We start from the raw sequence: 26528 nt of genomic DNA, 5'->3' as shown, positions 1-26528 counted from the left end.
ACAAGCCTGTTGAATTGTGTTCTAACTATATGTGACACCCGAGTTTGTGAGCGTTCTCTCTCTCTCTCTCTGGTGCAGTCCTCCCCCCAAACACACACACAACACACGTACAGAATGACACGAGGTCAGTCGTGGTGGATGTGCGTGTCCCGGGGGGGGTTGGCGAGGGGACAGCCTATTGATCAGCAGCACTATTACCAGAGCTGAGGCTGTTTGTCATGCTGTCTACTCTCAGCGGGGGGCCGTCGTCTCTAATGGGCCGTGGAGGGTGCTCTCCTGCACCCGCCCGCCCGTCCGTCCTTGTCGCCCTCCCCACACCTTAAACACCATCGATCCCTTGGTATCCTGTCCTTGTCCCGCGGGTGCCCCGCCCCTCTGCCTCTCACTGGTGGTGCATTCTGTCATCACTGAGGGATGTTCCTCAACACTTGCAAGGGGCCCTGCCTCGGTCACCTTGGCAACGATCAATTGGAAACAATGCATGGTTCAACTCATAAACCAGCAGTATACTCGTTACCAGTTTGACTTCATATTAACCGCAACTTCAAGTTACAAATCATCTTTCCCCATTGAAATAAATGGAGATTCCATTAATCTGTTCCAATAAAAATAATGGAATTTGTTTTAATCAGGAAAATAGCACTCTACAATATTGTACTTTTTAAAAACATGTCCTTTGTATTCATAGGCTCCTTTTGGTATTGGAATTTGGCCCCCTCAGGTGCCTCGTGGGGCCCTCCTTTAACAACATGAGATTTTCCCCAACGTAAAATATACGTGTTGGCTCATGAGTTAAAAGTACGTCCAACCCCACTCCGAGGCGGCGAGGGTCAATAACAGATGCGATTCCGAGCAGGCCTATTAAAAAGAAGCAGTGTATGTCAGTGCCATAAACAAGCCAGAAGGCAGGCGCTGCTTATGGAGGGGGAAGGGAGGGAGAGGTCGCGCCGTGCTCGCTGGTGTGCGGCCGGCCAACCGGTGGGCCGGCGGGGAAACAAAGTGATGAGGATTTAATGATATCCAGCTTTCAGGCTATTGATAGCCCGGTCAATGGGCTGCACCGTGGGCGTCTCTGTGATACACAGCAGATTAGCGCCTCTGTGCCACATGAAAACGTCAGCGATCGATAGGACACAGGGGAGAATCAATAGCGCGACGACGACTACTGTGGCTTTTATTTGGTGGATGGGCCCCGCTGTCAGCGTGCTATTAAGTGCGCTCGCCCGCCCGCTCGCCCGCCCATAAAGCAAGCGTGCAGCTGCAACGGCGCTCGCCCACATCCTCCATAATGAATATGAATGCTCTGTTCGCTCTCTCGCTCTCTCTCACTCATTACACGGCTTCACACTTCGCCGAGCTTGTCTTGCGTGGAATGTGAATGACACCTTTATTGGGCTGAAAAGCAAAAAGGCTCCTCGCACAGGTGAGAGGAACATCATCCCACTTTGCCTTACAAGGAACGCTTTGAAGCAAGAAGCGTGGGAGGAAGAAAAGCCTTAATTGCGTGGAATCGGCACAATATTCAGACGCGCCCCGAATAGCATCATCACAATTACCTTGCTTGTCACGCTTCATTATAGTGCCAGAGATCTTCGATTAATTAGCATTATTGTGCACAGCGAGTGAGAGAATTGGACAGTAATTACATTAACCTCCCGATCACACCTTGTCTTTTACAAGACGTGTCTGAGCAATAAAAAGATTGCCGCCGCATACACGATTACGCTTATCCTTGACAGTGTCTGCCTTCTAAATTGATCCAATTAGCCATTAGCGGCTAATCTAATTACTCACTCTCTCCATCTTTCCGTCCTTGCCGCCGTAATAATCAAAACGCCCGAGCAGGTTATCGGCGGGACATGAATCTGATATCTGAGAAAACACAGATGAGGAGATACATTTCATCCTGAGAACGCCTTCGAGTGCAGGTGTCTCATTTTTGTCATACTTTCCTTCATAGGGCCATTATAAATGTATCATATTATATACAATATAGGCCACACAACAAACTGATAAATAATTCGTTTTGAAATCAAAGACTAGTCAAATCTGTTCAATTCTTTTAAAAAGATGAATGGTAATAAAAATTGCTAGCAACATCTCTTTTTTTTTTAAAAGTGAAGACAATTTGCAATTTTTGTATCAACACAAGTCGACGCACAATTTGTCTTTGCAGGCCACATAAAATAATGTGACGGCCCATGTCTGGCCACCGAACCTTGAGTTGAGCAAACGAACCACCGTTCTACTTAGTATTCAGTAAGCATCTGAGGAGCGATGAAAGGAGAAGAAAAAAAATCATTTCTTATGTTTCTGTATTGGAGGTGGGTCGAGAATGCAACACCCCAGGGAAAGCGGGGTCAAAAGTAAAAAGCGTGAAAAGTTTCATTTCAAAGCTTGATGAAGGTGTGAGCTGACTTCAACGGAAGAACATCCCCCACGTGATTAGCATGCACGGCGCAGCAGCCCGGGAGTTGATATTAGTCCAAACGGTGGTTGCACACACGCGAGTAATCTCACGCGTTTGCTTGTGAGCTCGGCGGCGGCAGACGAGGCGCAATCTCGCTCGCTTGAAGGGATAATAAAGGTTGGAGAGGTGCGAGGAGGAAGCCGCCGCTCTGGCAGACACATTTATAATTGGCACGCCGGCAGAGAATGAGAATGAACTTCGGGATTGGATCGTCTTTGTAACGTTGAGATGAAACTCGGCTCACAAATGGAGGCCGGACGGAAGGCCATTAAAATGACATCGGCTGCCAGTTTGGCTGCTCGGAATGAATCGAAGCGCCGGGCGGTGAACCCGTGAGTGGCGCTCGGCACGTCGGAGATGCGGAGGAAGCAGAAAAATATGCTGCCGTGAAATATGACAAGAAAAAAAAAAGAAAATACTTGGATGTGTATTTCTGGACTGTGCAAAAATTTAAAATGCAACCGAGGTCATATCATTCAGAGTTGGACTTTTCTAGAAAAATGTGTCTCCTATGTCACAGTAAATTGAATGTGAGAGACATTTTGGGATATTTGCTACTCATCATTGAGTGGCAAGACAGGCCCAGCTTGTCTACAAAATTGCGTTTTTTTTTTTTAAAAAACGCCTTGACAAACAGATCCCTGTAGATGGCAGCGTTGCATGCCAGTCTACTTTGTACAAAATGGCATCACGAAGCAAATGAGCATCTCTCCTACAACGAGTTACAGGTTAGTCATCGTTGGGCGATGAACCTGTGCTCGCTTGAGCCTTGGAGAACAGCAGGGAAACAAAGCAGAGGCCTTCTCATCTCTGCAGGCAAGTGTGATTGCTAATGAGCAGTAGCAGAACCACACTCTTGGTGTTGCCAACGACCCGTGGGAGTTCATTGCGCGTTTGCAATGTAACCCCCCCCCCCCCCCCCCCAGCCACTTACAGGCTTCGTTCCTTTGGGGGCTTTTCTCAACGTCTGCGTGCGGATCTGGCTTGCTCATGATGTGAGCGTACAAACAGAGCTTTAATCAGGGAATTGTTTGGAGTAGCGGCGGTGGCGGCGGCGGCGGCGGTGGGGAAGGGGTTTGCTTCTTTTAGCTTGTGATTGTAACACCAGATCAATGAAGACTTGTGCTCAGATGTGTGTGGGCAATAAAACGCAGGCTTTACATCAAATATTCATCGCCGGCTCTCCCAGAGGATCCGGCATCACAGACAAGCGCTGTCTTTTGTTGGAAACGCGGCAGATGGAAAACAAAAACAGCAAGCCAGCCAGCCAGCCAGCCAGCCAGCCAGCTCCCTGTAAGGACGAGCTGCTCCAAATTGGGCCTTATGTAAGAAAAGTTACAAACTGCAGTAATTATGTACAAAGTGTTTGGAGGAAACATGGGGCCATTCAACAGAGGGTTCCTCGCCCGCCCGCCCACAGCCCCCACCCCCAAAGGATGGAGCTACATGAAGCTATGATTTTTTTTCTTCAGAGTATTCCGCATTCGGCTTGACTTTCCGATACGTAGAAATATACATAACTACATATTCTGCATGTTTGGCTAATTTGAAAGTCGAAGATTGCAATTTTCAAATCAGAAAGACTGCAAAACTGCTGTGTTAGCTTGAAAATGTTGATTTTCGTGTGTTTTTTTTTTTTTCCCAGTCGTGATTCACTCTCGTCTGCCCCGCAATGTTTTGTTATGACAAAGTGTTTAGTCAACACTTCAAGACTCGCGCGAAAGAGCTGAAGTGCGACTGAAGTGCCATGCACTGTGAAGATAACTCATGAATGTTTAAAGCACCAAAGTGCGCAGCCTCGTCGCTCCGCAATTCACTAGCACGGTGTACGTCATGCAATTAGAGCAAAAATAGATTGATTTTGTTTTCTCAAGTGTGGCAAAGTGGGCAAAATAAACAAACTTACAATAGTCACTTGGACCAAAAGGTGTCTGTTGTAGTACCAAGATCGAACTGTAGGAGGCAACAATGATACAGAAAGAGTAGTAGAAGGAAAAAACAAAAACAAAGAAGAAGCTAGGCTAAGATGTTGCTAGTGTGCCAATTGCGCTACACTGCTAATTCACACTAACACTCAACATAGTGGAACTGAGACTTATTTACAATCACAAATATTAAACAGTTTGAGGTGTGCAAAAATGCGACATTGGCCTGGAAACAGACTAGCCTCTCTCCAACAAGTGGTTGCCATTTCCATATTTGGTCTACTTGACCTGTGACCCCCCATTTCCATAGCCCAAAGTCCTTACAGATGAGCCGCCCTACATAAACCATTCGGGCTTTTTGAGCAAATTTCACATGCTTTCAATCGGTTCCGCCTGTACTCAAAGGTCGTCGAGGGATGGGAATTATTAAACTATTATTCATCATTCAAAAGCCGCAGCGAAGCAAAAGTATTCTGGTGGATGACAAAGTCAAATGTGAAAAGTTCACTGGGTCACCATTTAATTGCGTGGTTAGCTGGAGAAGCTGAGGGCCCCTTGAAGCAATTAGTGTCACTTTATAACACGGAACGCGTACAGAATTCCCGCGCGAGCACGCGCCGATAAAAACCACTTTTTTTTTTTTTTTTTGTTCGTGTTTGACTGTATTTACTTGAAAGTCAAAGCAACAAGTGACATAATTATCTGTCTAATTAAGCAGCCAAAACACAAGCGCCTCGGAAACACTGAGCGCGCCGCCGCTCATTAGCATGCGCCATAAGCTTATTAATCATCTAACAGCCAATTAGCACACGGTTACCATTTGCAGTGGGTGTGTAAATAAATTCCTGACTTAATTCTTCCCTCCGATAATAAAAGGAGCATTATGAAAATGAGCTCTATGTAAATGATCGATGTCGTTAATTGCGCGGCGGCGATAGATATTTGCCGTGCGCCGGTTTAGCGATGCAACAAATATTTCCCGAGCTGTTAGGGAAATTAAACGTCTGGCTGCTTGTTCCCCGTAGGCCTCGGCAAGTTGCAATAATGGCATTTTACCAGGCCTCGGGCAGGCACACTGATAATGACAATGTCGCCGCTTGGCTCGCAGCCAGCCGCAGGCGGATGGATGCCGCTCGTCTCAAAGAAGCGTGGGCTGGAAGGGCTATCGCCCGCTGCTAATTAATAATAATTGCCTTCTAATAAGAGGAGTTCCATTAGCAAATTAGCTCTCAGTTGAGAGGCAACGCAGTGGAACAGGCACGCAGGCAGGCCGACAGCCGCTCTCTAACGGGATTCACTTGACCAAAAAAAACACACACGCTCAAGCCATTGAAAGCAATCGATGACAAAGTAGCTGCGCCGTGTTTCCTCAAGTCATCAGATTAAGACCGCAGGCACGGAGTCCACTGACAAGTGAGGGACGTCCACCCGTCTTTAAAGCTCACTTTGCCAAGTAAGCCAGCACGTGAGCGACCGCCTCCCGCCACGGTTGCTTGATGAATGCTTCCAGCTCGTCTTAATCATGCATGTGACAGAGCAGGAAATGGAGGCCGGACGGACGGACGGAGCAGACAGAGTAGATGAATGGTGCATTTAAGTGCAGTGGCTTCCATAAAACAGCTCCATGTGCAATAAGAGGCGGGCGACTGCTGACGCCGGCGCTCCCACTTTCTGACTGTGCAGCACAAACCCACTCAGCAGGCACGTCAGGAGAAACACGAGCTTCATCAGTGCCGGCCGGCAACACATACTTAGTGTGAGCGTGGGTCCACTCTCAGACCGCAGGTATGTGTGTACTGCATACTCATGCGCCACAAAATTAGGTACACCGGGAAAGTGGACTGTGATTAACAGCCTCAAATTCAAGTGAAACTCGCTCTTGTGATTGCCTCACATTTTAGGAGTATCCAATTGTCACTAGGATTTGGTGGATTTTTTTTTTTTTTTTTTTCTGTGGGGGCTTGGCAAAGATCTGAGTGGCATTCTATTGTTGCTACTTTTTGCTCAGGGCCTCATTTAGCCCCTTGGACCACAGCGCTGCAAGCCGGGCCAATATTTTTAGATCCTCTGTACGTTTGCTTGCCAAATCAATTAACACTGAGCCGATAGCAATTAAAAGCGAGCAAAACCTTCCTTCCTTCCTTCCTTCCTTCCCAGCACTGTCATCCGCTGCTGGAAAAACGGCTTAATATAGCAGCAGACTCCAAGGAGCACTTGGCAGGACCCAATCTTGTGCAATCAATAGCAGAGGGCAGGCAATATAGTTTGAAACGCTGGGAGGGGCTGAGAGAGCAAGGTGGGGAGATGGCTCAGCTCAAGAGGAGTGTTTGGCTTGAAGAGCACAGCCTCAAGTGGCGCACTTCCTGGGCCGAGGCTCGACCATGTTGCAAGGAGAGGAGGCGGGCGGGCAGGCGGGGGGGGGGGCGGCCTATCAGTGGCGCACTTCCTGGGCCGAGGCTCGACCATGTTGCAAGGAGAGGAGACGGGTGGGCGGGCGGGCGGGCGGGCGGCCTATCAGCGGGCTTCTTCAAAACCATGAGAAAAGCCACGCCATTTAACCTCCAGATTCCAAAGACAACAGCTAAAGGGCGAGAGGCCACGTGGGGGGGGGAGATGCCGTCCGTCCGTCCGGGCCAGCGCCAGCGCCTGCGGCTGTTATCAGCCGCCCCGTGGGACACCGGCGGCCGGCTCTGGCATTTGAGGTCAGCCAGGATTCCATTCTCTTGATGATAACTGCGGGCGCTGTCTGTCAAACTTGATGAAAATTCAAATAGCGCTGTGGCAGGCATGAATAGGGAGCCACTTGCCACCCATCCGACCCACGCAAATGTCACAAGCCTGGCTAGCATAACAATGACAAGCGGCAGAGGCTAATGGAGAGCATTTTTCCAGTAAGTGAAGCTGTCGCCTGTGCAGGGGCCTGCCTGCCTGTCAATGTTACAGCGCGGCGGACACGGCGCTATTGATCCATCCGCCTGTAATCACAAAAACAGTTTGGGCTGGAGAAAAACCCTCGTGTTCAAGTGCTCAGCTGGAAAGACAAGATCTCATTTCTTTGCACAACGCTGGAAGCCATGTCATCGATCTTTACAGCGGGCCTCCGAGTGAAGAGCTCGCCGATAGCAACACATGGCCGCCTGTCGTCGCACTTGGACCCCCACCTTAGCCTCTTATGACCCTGCGGAAACACTTATCACCTCCCGGTCCTTGAGCGCAGGCTGCAAACGAGCTCAAAAGATTCCTGAGAGAATCACGAAAGGCTTCGGGAAAACCCCACACGGTGGCTACAGATACTATTTCACTCCCAACTTTTTAATGCAACTGTTTTCTGAATAACAAGTAGATTTTTCTTTTAATCTTATAATACCTCAACATGTCACAAGATGGCGACAAAGCATTCACGAGTAGAAAAGTAGAAATTGGTGTCAAGGAAGTCTTGTTACGACGATACAACTCCACTGAGAGACGAATATATATGAATGTTCAGGAGTTGCGTTTAGCCTGGGTGGTTAGCATCTTTGGTTCACGTGTATGTTTGTGTGGCTACTGCAAAGTTCAAACAGTTCATTATGGCTACTGATTCATTTTTAACGAGGTTGCAAGATAAGCTTGAAATGATATTGCAGTGTTTTTGAATCATAGTATGCAATATAGTTTGGGTTCATTTATTTACAAACAAATGAAAATACCACTCACCGTTCCGCTGAAGGTGGTTTTTGTAATGAGTGGGGAGCCTTGTGCATTTTGTTTCTCCTCAACGACTTGACCGCTTTCATCTTGTGTTTCACACTCCATAGCAAAGTGGGCTGGAAGACAAGACAGTGTAGTCGGTTTACCAAAAATGAAGCATTTCTCTCTTTTGTTGTTTTTATGTATTATTATTATTTATAATAATAATAAAATGTATTATTATTATTTATTAAAGCTAGACTTGTGGCCTCATTTTCGGTCAAATATTTCCGTCCGCACATTTGTATGTCAAGTAATATTACTCCAACTAATATAAAGGCGCATAAGCACAAGGGAACCGAGTTGGTATTCACGGGGTCGCTCGAGTGTAGCAGCGTTGAAGCAGATGTGTGCAAGTCTTCAATCAAACGGCGCACCATGACGTCCACCACCTGCCTATGCCCCCACCCCAGTTGCCATGGTGATGGAGAAGGGTGTAAACTGTCACAGCCCAACAGCAGCAGAAAGGACATTTATAACATCCAAAGTTCATTTGAACCACAAGTAGTTGGGGAATTCCACAAAAAGACCACACATTCGTGTTACCTTTCACCACGAAGAAAAAAAAAAGTCAAATTGAATATTTTTGGCATCACCAAAAACCTTTTTTGGTCCTATAAACGGTCTTCCACTGAATTTATTTGATTTTTATTTGTACCTATAAAACGTAAGCATTTGGCTTCACGATTTGGTCAACTGTTGGGAAAATTATTAAACACTCTTTAGATGGCTAAGGTAAAAAAAAAAAAAAAAAAAAAAATCTTAGTGAATGTTCTGAACTCCTGGTTTTAGAGCCATTTTTTTTTTTCTTGAGCTGATGCTTCTTCTTCACTAGCGCCTCTTCTGGCTGAACCAAAAGGGCAAAACAAAGAAGAATCTAAAATGATGGAAGTTCTACTTTCTTCTTTCACTTGCCAGCATTTTTTTTTACGCTAATGACCTTACTATAACCTTTAAACCGCATTGCATAATTTCTGCATTATTTCAATATCAATAGATGAGTCGAGCCAGGCAATTATCATTTATCGTACGCTGCGCTGTCAGCTGAAAGAAGAATAAAGGTTTGCCCAACAAAGAGGTGGAGACCAAAAAAAAAGGTGCTAAAGATGCTATCGAAAGACATTAATGCAGAGATGAATTATTCAATAATGACTACAAGATGTGTCATCACCAAAAAAAAAGAAGCTCTGCTAGCATCTGCACTGTAAGGGGAGGGGAGGAGAGGGGCCGGGCCGGGCCGGTGTGCCTCTAAAGATAAACAAGACAAATTGGCGGATCATCTGTTCAATTAGGACAGTGGAGGGAGCAGGTGTGCCTGCGAGGGAGGCCGTTGTTGGGCACCCAAAACACAGGCATGATGGGAACTACTTTGTTTGTGTGACAGTCATTCACAGCCAGGCACCAGAAGGACACCCCGGGATAAAAAACAAAAAAAAAAAAGACAGGATATTCCCCTTGGTACTCATTAAAATTCAACTGCAGACGGCTCCCGGCCCCAAACACACCTCTCTCTCCCAACTGCTTTGGTAGTGGACCTACAGCAGGATCATCTCTTATTAATCCGTAAAACATAGCGCACTAGCCATTGGATGGATGGAGGGATGGATGGAGGGAGGGAGGGGAGCAGTGGAGCAGCAAAACACGAGACGTGCGAAAGAAAAGCTCACATTTGGCTGAGCGACAGAGCGGCCAGGTGGGGAGGGAGGGAAGGAGAAGGACTGTGGGATGGATGGATGCTATTGGCTAGAGCCAGCAAAGAAACAGCTTTTGAAATATTCATCTGTGTGCTTGTGGCCGTGGGCTGGTGCGCATAACAGAAGGAAGAAAAAAAAAAAAGCAAGGGAACCTTTGAAGCGCTGGAACATTCTCCGCATCCGAGAAGCGGGCGGCCATGTTGATGGAGAACAATGGGGGGGCTTGCACTTCCCTCACATCAGAGAACCAACGTCTCGATTGGAGCTCGTATTGGTGCAGAACGTATTTAAGCGCTCTGACGCAAATCAGATAGATAGATAGACGAGTGTGCTACTGTGGCCTAATCCCAGGTGCCTTGTAAAGACGTAGATAGAAACACTTACTGCATGCAGTGTAAACTATCGGTAAGTCTTAATGCAGGCAAAGGCTACTTTCAAGGTTTGGAGGAAGTGACGTGACGAGAGAATATGGCTCTCACGGGACACTTTGGTTTGGAAGGAAAAACCCTGACCTACGCTGTGTTTAGATGTCTCGTGGACAGAGACCCGACCTGGGTGAGGAAAAGTAGTCCATTAGCTGATGTGGGCTAGCAGCTCGCGAGCCGCTAGCATAATCAATTGGCATTTTTTTTAGCAAATAAACTAGCTAACGACAAGGCTATTAGAGTTAATGAAAACTAACGACAAAAGTCAAATACACAACGTGGCTTAGCTAACTAGCTAATTATGGTCTAAATATACTTTGTTAGAGGTGTGACAAAAATCATTTCAAGAGCAGGTATAGCAAAGTCATGTTGACATGATGCTCCTTTAAATCAATAGCAGGAAGAGTCAGGGCAGGTCAATGCTTGTGGAGTTAAGTGCAATTGAAGCATCTGTGGCTTGCTGCATGTGTTCAGGAAATGTAAGTACAGTCATACGGGATGTGAAATTCACATGTAAATGCTTTGGGATATGGGCATTAAATCATAATTGGCCACTTGGACCTGCAGCCTTGGGCAAAAACTCCCACCGGACTCCGGTTTTAGCCTTCTATTTTGGCCTGTCTGCGTGACGTTAGCAGCTCGCAGCCCCTTGGCAGTATCACTCATGTTGTGACTTTACACGCACGAGAACGCCACAAACACAGCACCGCCGCCGCATACCACCCAGCATGAGGTCAAAATAAGGGAAGGCTCATTAAATAGAAATGAAAGCTGGCTGGAGTTGACGAGCTTGATTTGCCCGTCCTCACGTTTCACCACGGCAAACACATCTGCTATGAAGACAGTACATTAAAACACTTGGAAAAAATCACATTGGGAAAAGTCATCATCATTAAAGTGTATTCAGGCTAAGTGTCTTAGATGAATTATGCAGCCCGCATCAAAAGAAGGCAGGAATAACATTGAGAGAGTCTCCTTTTTTTTTTAATTTAGCACCCTGCTGGGGAAACTTAAAATTACCCTCAATCTGGCGATCTTCCACTAATAATAATGCTAAACATTTTTTCCCTCCCTAATTATGCAAAGAACGCTCAATTAGCATAACTCGTCCTCTGTCAGTACAAACAGAAGAACACCCCGAGGGTACGGGGGTGGTTTCCTCATCAGACGCTAGTGGAGGTTTTTTTTTTCTTTTTTTCTTTTCCTAATTATTTCTTTTTCCTCGTGTGACTCAACGAAGAAGTGTGTTAATGAAGACGCAGAAGGCGTGGCAGGCGGTCGCAGGTGGAATGGGGCACAGACAGAAAGAAGCCAGGCCGCATTTGTTATGCTGCCCTCTGTAGGTTTCCCGGTAGAACTGCAACGACACGCTGCCCCGCACGCAGCCTGCAGCGCGGATTAAAGATGTATGTTCAAGCTAGATCAAATAGAATAGAGAATCGACTTGGATACACAGAGAAAAGCACACACAATATTTTTGAAATAAAAGCGTACATTCTGTATGCTCGGGGCCTGGCGTCGTGCTAGCAGATAACGTCCATCAAAAGAAAGAAATGCACAGCTCGTGCTTACGATTTGTGCATTTTAAGGACAATGGCCCCCTTAGGGATTGCCGTGAAAGAAGCGGCGAACAAATGATGCCTGTCGAAGGATTCTCTTCATGTAAATGAGTGTATAAGAGGAGTGCGGTCCCTTAAGAGATGTCAAAGTGGTTTTGCAAATGTGGAAAAGTGATGCCTGCCACCCTCGCTCGTCATCTAGTTCACAGGAAGGAAATGAGATGACACCAAAAAAAAAGTCAAAACTCAAGGAGGAGAGAGTGTATTATATGCGCCACTGGTGATGACAACGTCTGCATGTCCTTCAGGGTTTTATGGTAAACACAATAAACAGCCAATCCTCCCGAGAGCCGCCAACGCTTCTGTCTTCGTCGTCCCACCGGGAAATTACTCATCCAGCACCGCTAGGAATACAGAAGGCGCCTATTTTTGTCCTTCAAGGTACAAGCTAGACTAAGGTATTTAGATGAATAGGCTTCAAGGTATCGTTTGTTTCAACTTTGAACAAGTACAAGTTTCGCCCGTGAATTTCTCCAGTATAAAGTCGAGTAGAACAAAAGTACAACTCCAGTGATTGATTTGTACACAGCGTGGTTCAAAATGAGCCAACTTCTAAATCATATATGGATGGAAACAAATCAGACACCAACGACCCATCGGGACCATAGAGCGTTTGGGGTCGTGAGTGACTTTGGCCAAGAGGGTGGCTGAGTGGCCGATTGATTAGTTACCCCATTATTGGCACAGCGAGGCCCAATCCAAAGACGCATGTGGAACAAGAGATCAACAATAACAAGGTGCAATGTTAATATATAACGCTGTCTTGAAACAAACCATTACAACCACCATGAAGAGTTAGCGCACTTGCTAACGAGCATGGCAAACAGCTCGTTTCCACTTTAGCAAAAAGGCAAAAACAAAAACAGGGCTTGCATAAATTCCATTCACATTCACTTCTCAGCGACTAAATATTGTTTAAAAATAAAAGAGGGGAGTTTAATAGAAAAAAAGTTATTTCCCGAAACCACGGTTGCTAACATGATTTCATACCATCCGAGTCCGATAGCAGCCCACGCATAGCGCAAACATCCGACAGTTTGACGTTATGAATGTCACGTTTTTCCATTTGACTAGATATAGCCTAGAGGGGTATTTCAAAATCAAAATATTGACATTAATTATACCAATCAGTTGGCCTAGTGTTTATGATCTAACTATTTCGTATCAGTTTGTGCCAGACTCCGGCGCCTTCCAGCTGTCATAAAGCCAGTGAAGAGGGGCTGAACACACCCCAAAATGCTTGTGCGGCTTTTTAGAGAGTGTCAAGTGTCGCCACAACACGGCAAAAGGTGAGCAGCATTTGACACACTCCGGCGGGATTACGGCTCCACGTTCTTTTTGCAACTCACGCACACAAACACACAGGTTGTGTACAGCGCAGGGGTGAAAGGTCACAGGATGGTGTTCGATTTGACAAAGGCTCTTGCTCACACCGCCTCGGGGCACTTAGTGCATGAGCGTGTGTGTGTGTGTGTGGGAGGGCTGATTTCACGAATGCCTTCATCATTTAAACGGCGACGCTGTCGCTGAAGCGGAGCATGAATAATTCAACGCGGGCGCTTCTTCTTCAAACAGACAAATACAAGCGGATTACACTTCCAGCGAGCACCCGGTAAACACCACAATCAAAACAACGGAATTAATTAGGTAATTAGGCAGACAAAATAAAAGTGAAATAATGATAAACTCTTGGAAGAGCACAGCTGTGACACTGTTACAGCATGCAGATTGAAGCGTTGAGAATATATTAGCAGGTCACGCCATTGTTTTGGTTTTTTGCGACGATGATGAGAGGCGACGTCGTCGTCAACACGCCGCGCGAATTTCAAAGGGTATTTGCAAGATAAATCTACATGAAGCCAATCAATCAGCACGGATGAATATTCAAGGCGGCAGAAAACAAAGCATGTGCGGCGGCGGCGGCGGCGGGCGGGCGGGTGCATAGCTCAAATGGCAGCGTGAACACGACTCCTGTTCTTATCCTTTCTTGGATTTGACTGCTGACAGTATCATAATCTATCGTGGCGCCAATGTTTGCATATACTGCGTTTTGGGATTTTTTTTTGACACGGTTAAGTATGGGGAAAAAAAAAAAACAGATGGAAGCTTGCATAATTGAAGAATGAGCAATCCAGCTCAAGGATTTGTAGTTCATTTGCAGTCTAGAGTTAAGAAGGCATTTATCTCCTTCTCATTCCAGCTGGAGTATTGCGCCGCCCGCCGCTCCGTAGCCGATTAAAAGCGAAAGCAAAGAGAATCCGTCTCGTCTGGGAGAAACGCGGCCGTGACGAGCGAGTGACAAAAGGCGTGTGAGGCTACGGAGAATTTTCTTTGCCTGTTGATGTGGAAAGGTCAGGGCTAAAGCTTCCGCTAGCGCCAATTAACATCTCGCAATCAGTCCCAGCGCAGCAAATGGTTGCGGCCCCGGCCGGGCTTAGGTGAACACCAGCTCCCCGTTTCAAGCGATATTTAAATCTCATTTCCAATTTGCGGCACTCGACCGGCAGTTGAGAAGCAGAATGAGGAGGCGGCGGCGGCGGCATAATGGCAGCTTTTATTGAAAGCCACAAATTCTCGGAAAGAGGAGAAATTCATGAATGCCAAAGAAGATCCATTTAATAAGTCCTACGGTTCGACACTAACGCAAACGTTCCGAGGATGCCGAGAAAAGAAGAATAAAATTGCGGAAGCACAAGACTTCTTTTCAAGCGCTCGAGAAGCTCTTTTCCCGACCGGAACAAATGAGCTCTCCAAAATCTGATAGAGGATTTTCATCAGGAGCCGGAGCGGGCCCACCGTGTGCCTTCTGCACTTTAGCACAGCCTCATCTCGCACCAAAAACAAGCTTTGATGCGCGGTAAAGCGGTAAGGGGCCAGAAAAATGAGGATCCCCGGCCGGCCTTTGAGAGTGCTCACATTGATAGGGCAGCCTCATCTAAACTGCTGGGACTAACTACGTCTGTTGGCCATCAGCGCAGAAGAAAGCTCGGCAGACGACATTAAAGGCTTTACAAAACAGGCTGCAATACAGCGAGCGAGCGAGCCAGCGAGCGGCGCTATCAAAGGACCGCAGGGACGCCCCCGCCCCGCTCCCCGTGTTAGCGCAAAGCAAAACATATCACTAATAAATGAACAGAAGATACAAAGAGAAAGGGAAATGTGGGACAAAAAGAGTGAGGCGTTTGGTGGCAAAGTCAAATGGAATAGCCAATGAGGAGGCGCCGCCGCCGCCGCCGCCTTGCTAGCTCTTTCTTCTCCAACACATCCCCCGTCCGCGGCGGCACTCATTTACTGATCTCATTAATATCCCAACTGCGAGGAGGAGAGAGACAGCGGCGACCGCTCCTCCTCCACCCGCCGTCCTCGCTGGGCCTCCTCCTCCTCCTCCTCCTCCCTGCTCTGCTCTGCTCTCATCTCCGCCTCTCTGTAGAGCAGTAATTGGGCTCAGCTCATTGTTATTCAAAACCCTGTAGAACCAATTAGCTGCGGCCCTCCTGACCCCGGCTTGCTATGTAATGGCGCAAGCTAAAGACTCTAAGTGAGGGAGCCAAGAGCAAAGGTTTTAAATTCCTTTAGTTCCTGATTAATAATCCTGTCAGGGCGATCAGAGACATTAAAGGCAGACTCTGCTTCGGCTCCCGCTTTTATGGCTTCCCTCTCATTTCGAGGCTGTCCATTAAAGCTTAATGATGCCGGGAGTCGCTCTCTCTCGCTCTCTCGCTCTCTCGCTCTCTCTCCACTGTCTTGTCAGATGAATGTACAGTTAACAGGATAATGAGGACTCCCGATCCTCTGGCAATCTGGGACGAGGCGGCCGCGTGACCTTTTTGGGAAGCGAGCACATTGGACGAGATGTCCGGCCGGCCGCCCGGCGGTGGGGAGATGAAAGAGACGGGCGGATAAGACCGGAGGCGGCCATAGATGAGAGGGATACAGATAAGGCCTCATGCAACATGGATGAGGAGGCAGAAGCTAAAGAGGTGCATGACGTTGAGGAGGAGAAAAATGTGTCCTTCAAAAAGCATGACAAGATCACTACAGGGCAGCTGGCTACTGGTTAGCGAGTCTGTCTCGCAGTTCTCAGGTTTGGCATTCTCGTCTTGGTTCTGTCAATCCTGTGTGGATTTACTCCAGCGACTCTGGCTTCTTGTCACATTCCAAAACATTCACGTTGATTGGAAGAATCGCCCATTTGACCTTTTCGTACACCTAGCCAAGCACTATTAGCATGATTAGCATGCGAGAAGTCTGAGGTGAAATATTGCAACTGTTGCTTAAAATCAATTAAACAACAAACTAATATTTCAGAAAGGTTGACATGTCTAAAATATCCATGAACTTCACCACTAAAACAAGCAGGCTAACAATTCCCTCGTTTGCGGTAGCCGCACTATGCTAGGCTATTAGCCGTGTCTTGTGCTCAGAATGTCTTATTACAGTCTTCTTCCATAGCCTGCGGGTTTAGCGAGCAAATGACAGTATTTGATCCAGTCGACGGCTTTAAAGATCCCTTTCCATATCAGTGGGAGCGAGGACACGGCCCCGTCTTGCCCGCCCGTGAGTCACCTCCGGCGGCGAAGGGCGCAATCGGCCTGCAGGGCAGCACGCTCACACCTGTTTGGCTCAACCCGTTTGTAAAAAGGCTGCTGTTTGCATTCCGCGCGCCCAACTGCTTATTTGGTTGACTTCTCCGGGCTTGGCCGAGAGTCGTGGGAGGATTCGCGGGCCGTGTTGTAAACACGGGCTGCTTGGAGGCCTCTGCTAGGCACACACGGCCTCCCTTCCCCGCCCGCCGCTATAATTCCTTTTACAACAAACGCCATAAAGCGCACCGGTGCCCAAATATTTGCAGTTGCCGGAGTTTCCTTCCTTTGAGGGTTGTTTTCTGTTCGAGTAGCGACAGCCGTCTGGAGCGACTCCAGATTTCTTATCTGGGAGTTGAAGGGGTCCAGTGCTCTGGCCCTGATGAGTGCTTATCCCTTTTTTACATCTCCTGGCTAGCGTCCTCTGTTAGCAGACTCAATTGAACGGGCAAACAAACAAAACGCCGCATGACCTCTGTTGATCGGACAGACAAATAAACGTCTGCGTGTCAATACTACCAACTACTCGGGTCAATGGAAGACAAATATACAGAGCGCAAAAAGGGACAAGACTCGTAGGTCATTATCACAGTGGGATGAAGGGGGGAAAACACATTCCATTTGGCTTTCTGTGGACGAAAATTGCATTTCGGATAGAAAGTAGACATTGCTTATTTCCATCATAAACAGTCATCTGTCAGAAGGGAGGACAACATTTTCTTTTTGCGCCATTATTTGGTCGTAATTTAAAACCACCTCCACAACAACACGGCCAAAATAAAATGAGCCAGTGATGGCTTGGAGCATGTGCCATTCATTTGCAGTTTGGCCTGCAGGGCTGAACATGACTAGAATCTCAAACACACCAAATTTGTCTCCCTCGCTATTTCTTTTTTAAATAGTTGGGAGAGGGGTCAGTGAAGTCGTAAAGTTGGCACCACTGTGTACGCTTGCTTCTTTGCTGAAAGAAGTCACTCGTCACTATGGTAACCAAAACTGTGCTTGGCATTTACAGGAAACTGAAACACTCCCCCAAACCAGAATGGAGCAAATGAATATTAAGTAAATATATAGTATAATAAAAAAAAAAGCATTTTAAAACATGACAACACCCCCTACAGGCTCGGCATACGCATTGCAGTGTTTCATGTTTTATCAGGTGAATTTCACAATTTGCTGCCGATTCTACGTGAAACGATGTCAACCCGATGGTAAGAAAATTTGGTGAGCAATTGGTGAATTTTGTTTCCTTGTAACGGATTGCTCCTTGAATCAATTGTCTTTAAAACAGCAGCAGAGCGCCTGATGAATACTCAAGCAGCCGCCCCTCCCTCCTTCCACACCCCCCTGCTGTGATTAGACACATTGACCCTCTTTTAATATGTGAAATTCCCATTTTCTCTGATTCATGAGTAAGAGCCCTCAGGGAGAGCGTGGCAATTGGCAGCCTGCCAAAAAAGGACCTTCCTTGTAGCAAAGCTCCATAAGTCATGGTTGCACACCGTTAACAGTCACCACTCGTCTCACGCTAACTTTATTATTGTTATTGGCAGCTCGCAAGGACGAGAGCGGCTTACACAATTGCACCTTGTCTGGGCTTTGAATGCCTATTTTCAACATGAGCAGATGAGAAATGTCCGAAATGACAATAAATGTGCACCCAAAAAGACAACGTTGTATTACATTTAACATAATTGTCACTTAGTTATTCACGGGTGAGATACGGCCCCGCCCTTTCTCGTTCTAGTTTCCCTTTATCACGATGTGATTTTGAAGGGACGAGCTCAAACCAGATCTTTGACTCTCCGAATAAAAATCCTCCACGCATATCAGCACATCCTCCGAATACTAGTCCATCATCAATGAGATATTGGACAAAAATTCAGAGTCGAGAGTATTCTTTTCACCGGTGGCGAGCAGACGGCCGAGCACACAAGGCCCAGTGTTGGATTGCGGCCACGTGATGACAGACCCGGCAAGAATGTTGCCTTGACTGCCAAATGTAATAGAGCACCACGGTTCTCTTATTAAGGGGTGAAATAATTTCCAGCAAAGTGGTTGGCGGCGCTGACAGCTCCGACGAATGCTGTCTGAACACGAGCCAGCGTAACAACTGCTCCTGCATGCGTGCATGGTGAAGGCTGAGGGAGGCCTGCCAGCTTGGCATTCATGCATATTTGCCTCTATGAACATCTGCCAGCGCAAATAATTGATGCTGTTCTCTCCGCTAAGGGCCACTAGATCCCCTCTGATAAGTTTTTGACAACTTCTACACGCGCAGTAAGCCTCGGTCCGCTCTGATCGTGACCGCGGGCCCAAAGGAGGAGGAGGAGGAGGAGGTGGAGGAGGTGGAGGAGGAGGAGAAGAAAAAAAAAAAAAAAAAAAGAAAAGTCAACTGCTTCCTGTCTCTGCTGGGCCTTCGGGTTGAGCGTGTTGTCAAGGCCGTGTTTCCATAACATAACATCCTGCTCAGCCGCGGGTCGTGATGGCGCGTTGCCGTGGGTGGGATTCCGCACGGCAACCCTCAGCGGCGCACGCCGGTGAATATCCGACAAGCGCCCTTGGAGGAGGATCAAAACATTTGAGCGCGCTGATGCTACAGTGATTCCAACAGCGCCGTTGTTGTGTTCCAACACAACGCTATCAGGTGATTAAACATCCGACGGGAGTCTCAAACGGCGCAGATGGAAAATTAATCATTCATTGACTCTGTGCCATTTCTGTTTCATCTACAACGGCCCACAAATGAGGGAGAATTCAATTCGCTCACCACAGCCAATCAACACTATGCAAAATAAAAAAATAGATATATACATATTGGGACATGGCTTCTAATCAATTCATTAATCAATCGAGGTTGAACTCGCTCCCATTAGTCATATTACCAAGACATAGCGAAGCATTGTGTGCCTCAATTGGGGTACCCACATAACCATTTTTGACACGATAATTGAGGATTGACAGCACGGCGGTTTTGTGCTTAGTGCATCTGCATCAGTTTTGAGATTTGCTTCCACATTCAAAAAGAAAAGCTAGCAACATCGAAGACTCGAAAATTGTCCTAGAAGATATACATTCGATGGAATTCTATCTTTACGCACCTATTTGAGTCCATTTGCAGAAGGCCACTTTGGATTCCCAGGAAGGTCCATGACAACATGCTTGAATCATCTTGGGTAAAGAACACCAAACCTGGGATGAACAGAGAATATGAACCAGTCACAAATGTTCCTCTGATCCATGGGAAATAACCCAAGCACTATATTTTTTTTCCATTTCCACTTCCTGAAGGGTAATAGTGAGCTGTCCCAATCCGCCAGTACCAATAGTGTGACTTGCCTCATAAATGATCATAAAATCTAGAGCGCTCTGCTCATAGCAGCCTCCATTACATAAGTCTGCGTTTGAAAAACAACACATCAAATGTTAGTACACACCTGAGGAGTGATTATAGTGTGTAAAAAGCCTTGAAGGGAGAGTAAAACATCAAATGAACACACACGCAGCCATCAAAATGTGGAAACCCCCGTACACACGTCAAGCCTGACAAACTTTTAGACCGCTGTGTGTGTGTGTGTGTGTGTCAGTGGCGGCAAATAGCTGTCAAGAAGTTCTCCTCATTAGCCCTCCGCCGTTGTGCAGACTGGCAGGAGGTCAGCCCGCAGCCGATGGCCGGCCGGCCAGCCGGCCGCCCCCAGAGGCGGGCTGCTGTCAACAAGCCAGCGGACTAGTTACAACAGCGACCGAGGGCAGCGCCGTGGCTCAGCGAGGTCGCGCTGAATCACTCAAGCCTGAGCTGACCGAGAGCGCAGCTGGAGAACGTGTCACAACTCAGAGTTCCTAATGACCTCATCAGCCACCAATCTATCGTACACCGAGCTGGCGGTCAGGCGTTGCTGTTTTTTTTTTTTTTAATGGGCCTTCTAGGTTGGAATTCACAGTGTAATGTGAATCAGAGAAGCACAGTTTCTGCTCTATGAGAAACAAACTCTTCACAGTAGGAGAGTTGTGATCTAATGATATAACGATTATTGGGCGGTGTGGTAAAGTATGCTTCAAATACATATATATTTACCCTTAGAACGCAAGTACTATAAAAAAAAAATCATTTTACACGTCAAAGTGATCCTATGAAAAGGGAAATGGCCATTCCAAATCCCAAACACAATGAATGGGGTTAAACCAGGTAACCCAATCAACTACCAACTAGCGTCACAGCCTATATTGCAGTCAAGTTTGCCCTCTGCAGGTCATATGGGGAAGTACATCAAATTTCATTCGGCAACCAGATGTATGTCATGTGCCTCTGCTATGGAGAAAAGATGGTTCTCTTTCATGTCCAACTCATAAAGTCAAATAAGGGACAGTAAAAATATGAATCCAAACAAAACCAAGATAAATCATTTCATCTGCCCCTATCTTTAGGTGAACTATAATCTGTTCGACTCACCAGAAAAACAAACTGGATTTTTTTACCTCACTCACACTCATTATGTATAATTGATAGTCTTCAATGAACCTCCCAGGGCCAGTTTGGGAATGTGGGAGGAAGCCGGAGAACTGAGAGAGAGAAAAACAACAACTACAAGGAGCGCCATACAGGAAGGCCTGAGCCAAGATGACATTTCGATGACAATGTCCATTCAAAAGTTTGGGTAGTAGCAGCGGCAGCAGCAGCAGCAATATTTCAAAATGTCTTGATCCATTGACAAAACAAACGTTAACAACTGGTAGTCATATTTCATTCTCGCATGTTAGACACAAGCAAGAGACACGGGATCATTAAACACGTGATGTCAAAGCTAATTGAGAAAAGGCTTGAACGCATTGTGAAGCCTTTCATGAATTAACCTCCCACCGAGCGAGCACCGCTTGCTCGCTCGCTTGCTTGCTTGCATTGGAAGCAGATGGATCAAACAGGCCTTTCTTTCCTTTATTTGGACTGCTCTGTTATTGGAAGGACTTTGAGCGAGAAGTGCCAACGCTGGCCGCCGTTCAGCAAAACAAATAGACACAGATGTAGTTTTCCATTTTACAGGCTGTTTATGTTGTGCAAATTCCTTTCCCCAGAAGAGCGGGATATATTCTTTCATGTTTTAGTGGCTTGCTCGCACTGACCGCAGCTTTCTTTTTTTTTCTTTTTTTTTGTGGCGAGTGTACTTTTCCAATAGTTAATGACACGCAGACACACAAAACGCTGGCAAGCTAGCTGTGCGCCGACCGCTAAGACTTGCTGCCCAATATCTAATTAGTCCACCGCTAACCCCCAGTCTGGGGAAACATTCAGTACCACATGAAACCATGGCGGTTTTTTACCTCAAAAAGATGGAGTTGCTCTTGAGGAATCATATGAAGCACAAATCAGTCAGTTCAAGTGACAACATTGTGGCCTTGCGGTTGTCGCGCTTGATTTGTTGCTGCTTGGAGGGAAGGAGGCCGACGATTGGGTGACACTTTAACGTGTTGTCAAGACTAGTTGGTGGTTTGTGTGCATGCATGCATGCGGATCGCCACTAAAACTTGATGGCAGCAGCGTGTAGACAACAGCGCGGTTCATTAGTGAAAGCGCTTTGGGAAATTCTGACCTCTAGCGGCAGCTTCGCAACATAACATCAACAATACAAATGAGCTAAGGACGGATTTGACATCTCTGTCTGAAAAGTGTTTCAAAGTTAAAGCCTCACCCTAACCCCCCTAAAGAGTCAATTACTTATCTGGGAGGTCACAAAGGAATCCACGGCAATGTCTAAAGACCTGCTGATAATTGTAAAAATACAAATGATTTGAAATGTAAAAAGGATGACTGTCTTGTGCAAGGCGGTCTTGGTGGTCTTCATCTGGCAAACAAAAACTGGCGTGGGTTACTACATGTGGTTTTAGTTAAGACCAAAGGTGGTGAGGGGGGGGGATTAAATAACCCCCCTCTTCAGTGCTTTAGTCCTTTTCGCCATAACAATGTAAACTATCCAGCATAAATCAGTCCAAAAACAAACATTTAGCATCGTCACAGCAGTTGATGGGAGAGCCGGTGGTTGGCAAGCATTCCCATGCCTGATATTTCTATCTGCAGCGTCACATGCTTGTCATCACATCTGCCGGCAGCAACCACGTACCGTGCGTGACACGGTCAGTGCAAATCACCGCTGATTATCACATTGCGGCTATTTTTAGAAGTTCCCCTTAGACAAATCCTCAATTGATTGCCAGATGAAGAGACGTCCGTGCAGTTGGCAGGCCAGAACAAACAAAAGTACTTTAAATGCGATTTGCACTCCACTGACATTTTGCTTGTTTGGACAACTTCTGAATGACTGTCTACCAAAGTCTGAAATATATTCCAGTTGATCTCAATTTCATTCATGCGTTACAGCCAACACGTATCTAAGTCTGTGGCAAAAAGCAAAGAGCCATGAAGAAATGAAGTACTTTTATTAGAAAATGATGACTGTACGTGAACAAAAATAAAGAACTAAAAGGTGAAATGTTGAAGTTCCTTGTCCAAAACCGGGTCATGGAAACTAAAGTGTGGTATTCAAAAAACATACCAATACAGGGAGAGCGTACTTAGCAGCTTTCCAAATGAAAGTAACTTGACAAGTTGGTCCGAGACTTCCTTGACGGGCGCATCCTCATCGCTGATCCGCGCTCTTACTCCCAAAGCTCAAACGGCCTTTCGGTGGTACTCCGGCGGGGCCACCTCGTAGTCGCTGGCGCTGAAGAGTGTCGCAGAGTTCTTGACGAGGTACCTGTCAAGAAGTGACATGTGACTTTGCTGTACAGGTGAGCAAATGTGATGCTGTAGTGTGCTCACTTGAGGAAATCTTGCAGGTAGGTGAGCAGCAGTGCCAGGCTCTTCTCATCCAGGGGAGTGTAAGCCAACATGGCTCCGATTCGCACTTGCAAGACCAAAGGAGGAGACCCCAAAGTTAGTGGCACATTCCTCGGATAGCAGATTGAAATGCATCAAAATGTGGATGCAACTTTTGTTTTTTGCCTTCTTGAAATGTGCCCGTCGTGTAGGACAAAACGGTACAACGGCCATATTGTTCCAGGAACAGACTAAAGATGTTTGGCAGCGTCGACTTTGAAACCTCCTCAACATGACATCACCGCAGCTCAAGTGTTGATATGAAGCCAGATGGTTGAACGGATTTATAAACCGGAGAAATCAAGAGCAGACTTTTTCCAACCTTCTCAACAGACAGGAGCGGCACACAATTGACACTCACTTTAGGAAGTGAGCTGGTGAAAATTCCACCTCATAGTTTTGTGATAATATCATCGAAAAGTTGGAGCTAATGTGTAAGCTGCTTTACCGAAGAGCCTTAAGAGGTGCGGGGCGCCGTAGATCTGCGACATGGACGTATCTGGGTGGTTGGCCAAGATGTCTGCGTACTGTGGCCTCTCAAATTTGTAGAGCAGCTGCGTGCCCAGCATGACGTTGAAATATTCCCGCACGCCGGCGACGACCTCGCTCACCGCAAACTCCCTGGGGCGAGGAACATCAAAGAACCTTTAGACTCCAGACAGTACTTAAAAAAAAAAGTCAACGTCTGGGAAGATTAAAAACAAGTGTTACTTGCTGTCCGAGGTTCCTCTCGATTTCTTGTAGTTTGCATAATCTTCAAGCACTGTGTCAACGTTCTTCTTGGCAGGCAGATGGAAGAGCTGAAAAAACAAGAGTGGCAAAACTGCATGGAAAGGCCAGAAGGTGCACCCCCAAAATAACATCAACGTATGAGGCATCAACGTGTTGATCCCCAAAAAGAACACTAGGGGTCACTATTTTTCCATTGCCAACTGGAAATGGTTAAGTCAGCTCAGGTGCCCTGAGAGAGTAAAAAAAAAAATAAATCAACACACCACTAACCTGTTTTTGCCGTGTAATCAGATCCCAGTCATCTACAAGCCAAGGTTTTAGCTCTTCGGGAATTTTGACTTTAACTTCCACTCTGTTTATAAAGGTCTCCTCCTGGCCAAACAAGATCACGTTACCATGTTAGAGCCAACCACACTTTTCCCGGCACAGCGCAAACACGCTGCAATGTGATGGAACGTCAACGTGTGAGCGTGGCGAACATACACTTTCAACAGTGGGGTCAACGCGAGCCCTCTTCTTTCGTGGAGGGTGCGTGGGATCACTGACTGAACTCGGACCTTCTCCTGGACCAGGAGCTGGAACAGAAAAAAAGCCACAGTTAAGTCTATCTCCCAAATATTAAATACAATATGGACATAATCGACTCCAATTATTTTTTTGTAAGATGTTCTGTGCATCCCAACAAATTCAAACAGTCTTATGATTCACGTTTCATCGGTGAAATATGAATGAAACAGGCAAAATTCACCCATTTTTATCCATCTCAGGAGGCGCCCATTTTGCCACTTGCTGTCAACTAAAAATGACATCACAGTTGCCAGGTCTCAACCAATCACAGCTCAACTTCAAGAAACAATAAAGACTCAAAGACACATACTCACTTTTTTGTTTGTTCTTCTTGGTTTTCCTGCATACGAACAACAACGAGAAATATTAGTGTAAACTATGGTCCAGCATTACAAAGCCGGAGAGACAAAAAAAAAAAAAAACACTGGCAATGTTGCACTCACACGTCGTTTTTTTGTGACGTCGCGGGTATCTTCTTATTCGGTGCAGCACCCCTCATTCTTCCTTCAACATAATGGTCTCTACGATAAGAAGAGACGCAAAAAAAAAAAAAAAGTCAGGCTTTTGGACAGGGCGGCAAATCAATACCACATTGATGTGCAGGACTAAATATGTCAATTTTGGTGTAAAATAATTAGTTACAAATTCAAACATGATTTGTTGATTCTAAACACATGTGCAACCAAATTATTTTAATTCCCCTCTCAAGAAGAGTGTCTTAACAAGTCACTACAGGTCACATTAGAGGTGGAAAAAGACTTTAAATAATTTGTGTTAGTATTATTTTAATCACAAAACATGGCAATTGAACAGAAATACGTAGACATTTTTGTAACCGCTATCTAATTCTTTTGGGACATGTTGAAATACTGGAGTGTGGACATACTGGTTGGCCTTCTGAAGCTCTTTCTGTTTTTGCAGATTGCTGTCCACATACTTCAGAACTCTACTCTCAGGAACCCATTCGTCCCAACTAGGAAGAAGGAAGAGAACAAATAAGCAAATAAAGCATTTATACGAAGCAAACTACAAAAGACTCACTTTTTATTCCACCCGCTGTAATGAATGAAGTACTTGATTTGTTTCTCCTTGACGTTTATCTTAACACACTGCAGAGAGAGACATTATTGGCACATATTACGAAAGAGACATTTACAAAAGTAATGGTGCTGTGGAAACTCACCTTAGCTTCGTAGAGCAATGGCCCATGAAAACACAGCACTCTTTCACCTGGAGACAGCACAGCATTCATTCAAATACAGGTCAACAATCTGTGCAAGCAGATGCATTATCATATTTTTACAAACAAAACATTACACCCCGAGAGAAATAAGATTATGGATGACGTAACGGACACTCATTTATTCATAGTTGTGCACACGTCAACCAACCTCGACTATTAGGTTTAGCCTAGCTAAGCTAGCAGCTATTTCAGAAAAGGTCTGCAGGGGAAGGAGGTCTAAATATTCCAAATGAAAAGTTTTTTTTTAATTGAGTAATGAGCTGGCTAGGACTCTATAGTGGCAGGATTTGCATTTTACAACACAATTAAGATAATATCGGGAATAAAGGCATGCAATGTGCTCATGGAAACAACAATGAAAGCTAGCAGCGGTAGACATGTTAGCTAATGTCTGAGCTACATTCCATTCATTTGGACGTCAATTAGCATCATGCTTCCATCACGACAAAACGAGAGCATGGGTACCTTCTTGAAATTTAGGTTTCGGGTCCTGTTTCGGCGCCATTCACGGATTAAACGATCAAAATAGGGGAAAAATCGCCAGCTCCCATTCCAATCTGAAACGGTGCCGCTCACTTATAGACGTCATCACCAATATGGTGACGTCACCGAGCGCGACCAAGCATAGCGCGACAATGGTTAGAGAAAAGAATATGGATATCATTATTTATTT

At 46.1% G+C, this 26528-nt stretch overlaps 1 protein-coding gene and 1 long non-coding RNA gene across 3 annotated transcripts; both read right to left on the bottom strand.

Annotated features, from left to right (window-relative positions):
* Positions 1-355: 355 nt before the first annotated feature.
* On the bottom strand, positions 356-22125 carry LOC125970496 (uncharacterized). Its single transcript, XR_007482120.2, has 4 exons — positions 21762-22125; positions 19547-19637; positions 8092-8201; positions 356-858 (listed from the first exon to the last, which is right to left on the bottom strand). It is a non-coding gene; the product is annotated as an uncharacterized lncRNA (long non-coding RNA).
* A 730-nt stretch (positions 22126-22855) lies between these two features.
* Positions 22856-26478, bottom strand: morf4l1 (mortality factor 4 like 1). 2 transcript variants are annotated; one of them, XM_049724159.1, is made up of 13 exons: positions 26321-26478; positions 25796-25842; positions 25654-25721; positions 25499-25585; positions 25056-25133; positions 24927-24952; positions 24794-24841; positions 24529-24620; positions 24316-24417; positions 24025-24113; positions 23762-23934; positions 23257-23341; positions 22856-23191 (listed from the first exon to the last, which is right to left on the bottom strand). In XM_049724159.1, exons 1-13 carry the CDS (start codon positions 26358-26360, stop codon positions 23107-23109), a joined length of 1020 nt encoding a protein of 339 aa, XP_049580116.1. In that variant the 5' UTR covers positions 26361-26478; the 3' UTR covers positions 22856-23106. The 2 variants fall into 2 exon arrangements, with proteins under 2 accessions (XP_049580116.1, XP_049580118.1); XM_049724161.1 differs by lacking the exon at positions 24794-24841.
* Between the last annotated feature and the right edge of the window lie 50 nt (positions 26479-26528).

The sequence above is a fragment of the Syngnathus scovelli genome, chromosome 6 (assembly GCF_024217435.2).
Source record: "Syngnathus scovelli strain Florida chromosome 6, RoL_Ssco_1.2, whole genome shotgun sequence".
Lineage (NCBI taxonomy): Eukaryota > Metazoa > Chordata > Actinopteri > Syngnathiformes > Syngnathidae > Syngnathus > Syngnathus scovelli.
This window is presented reverse-complemented; position numbering and strand designations above follow the sequence as displayed.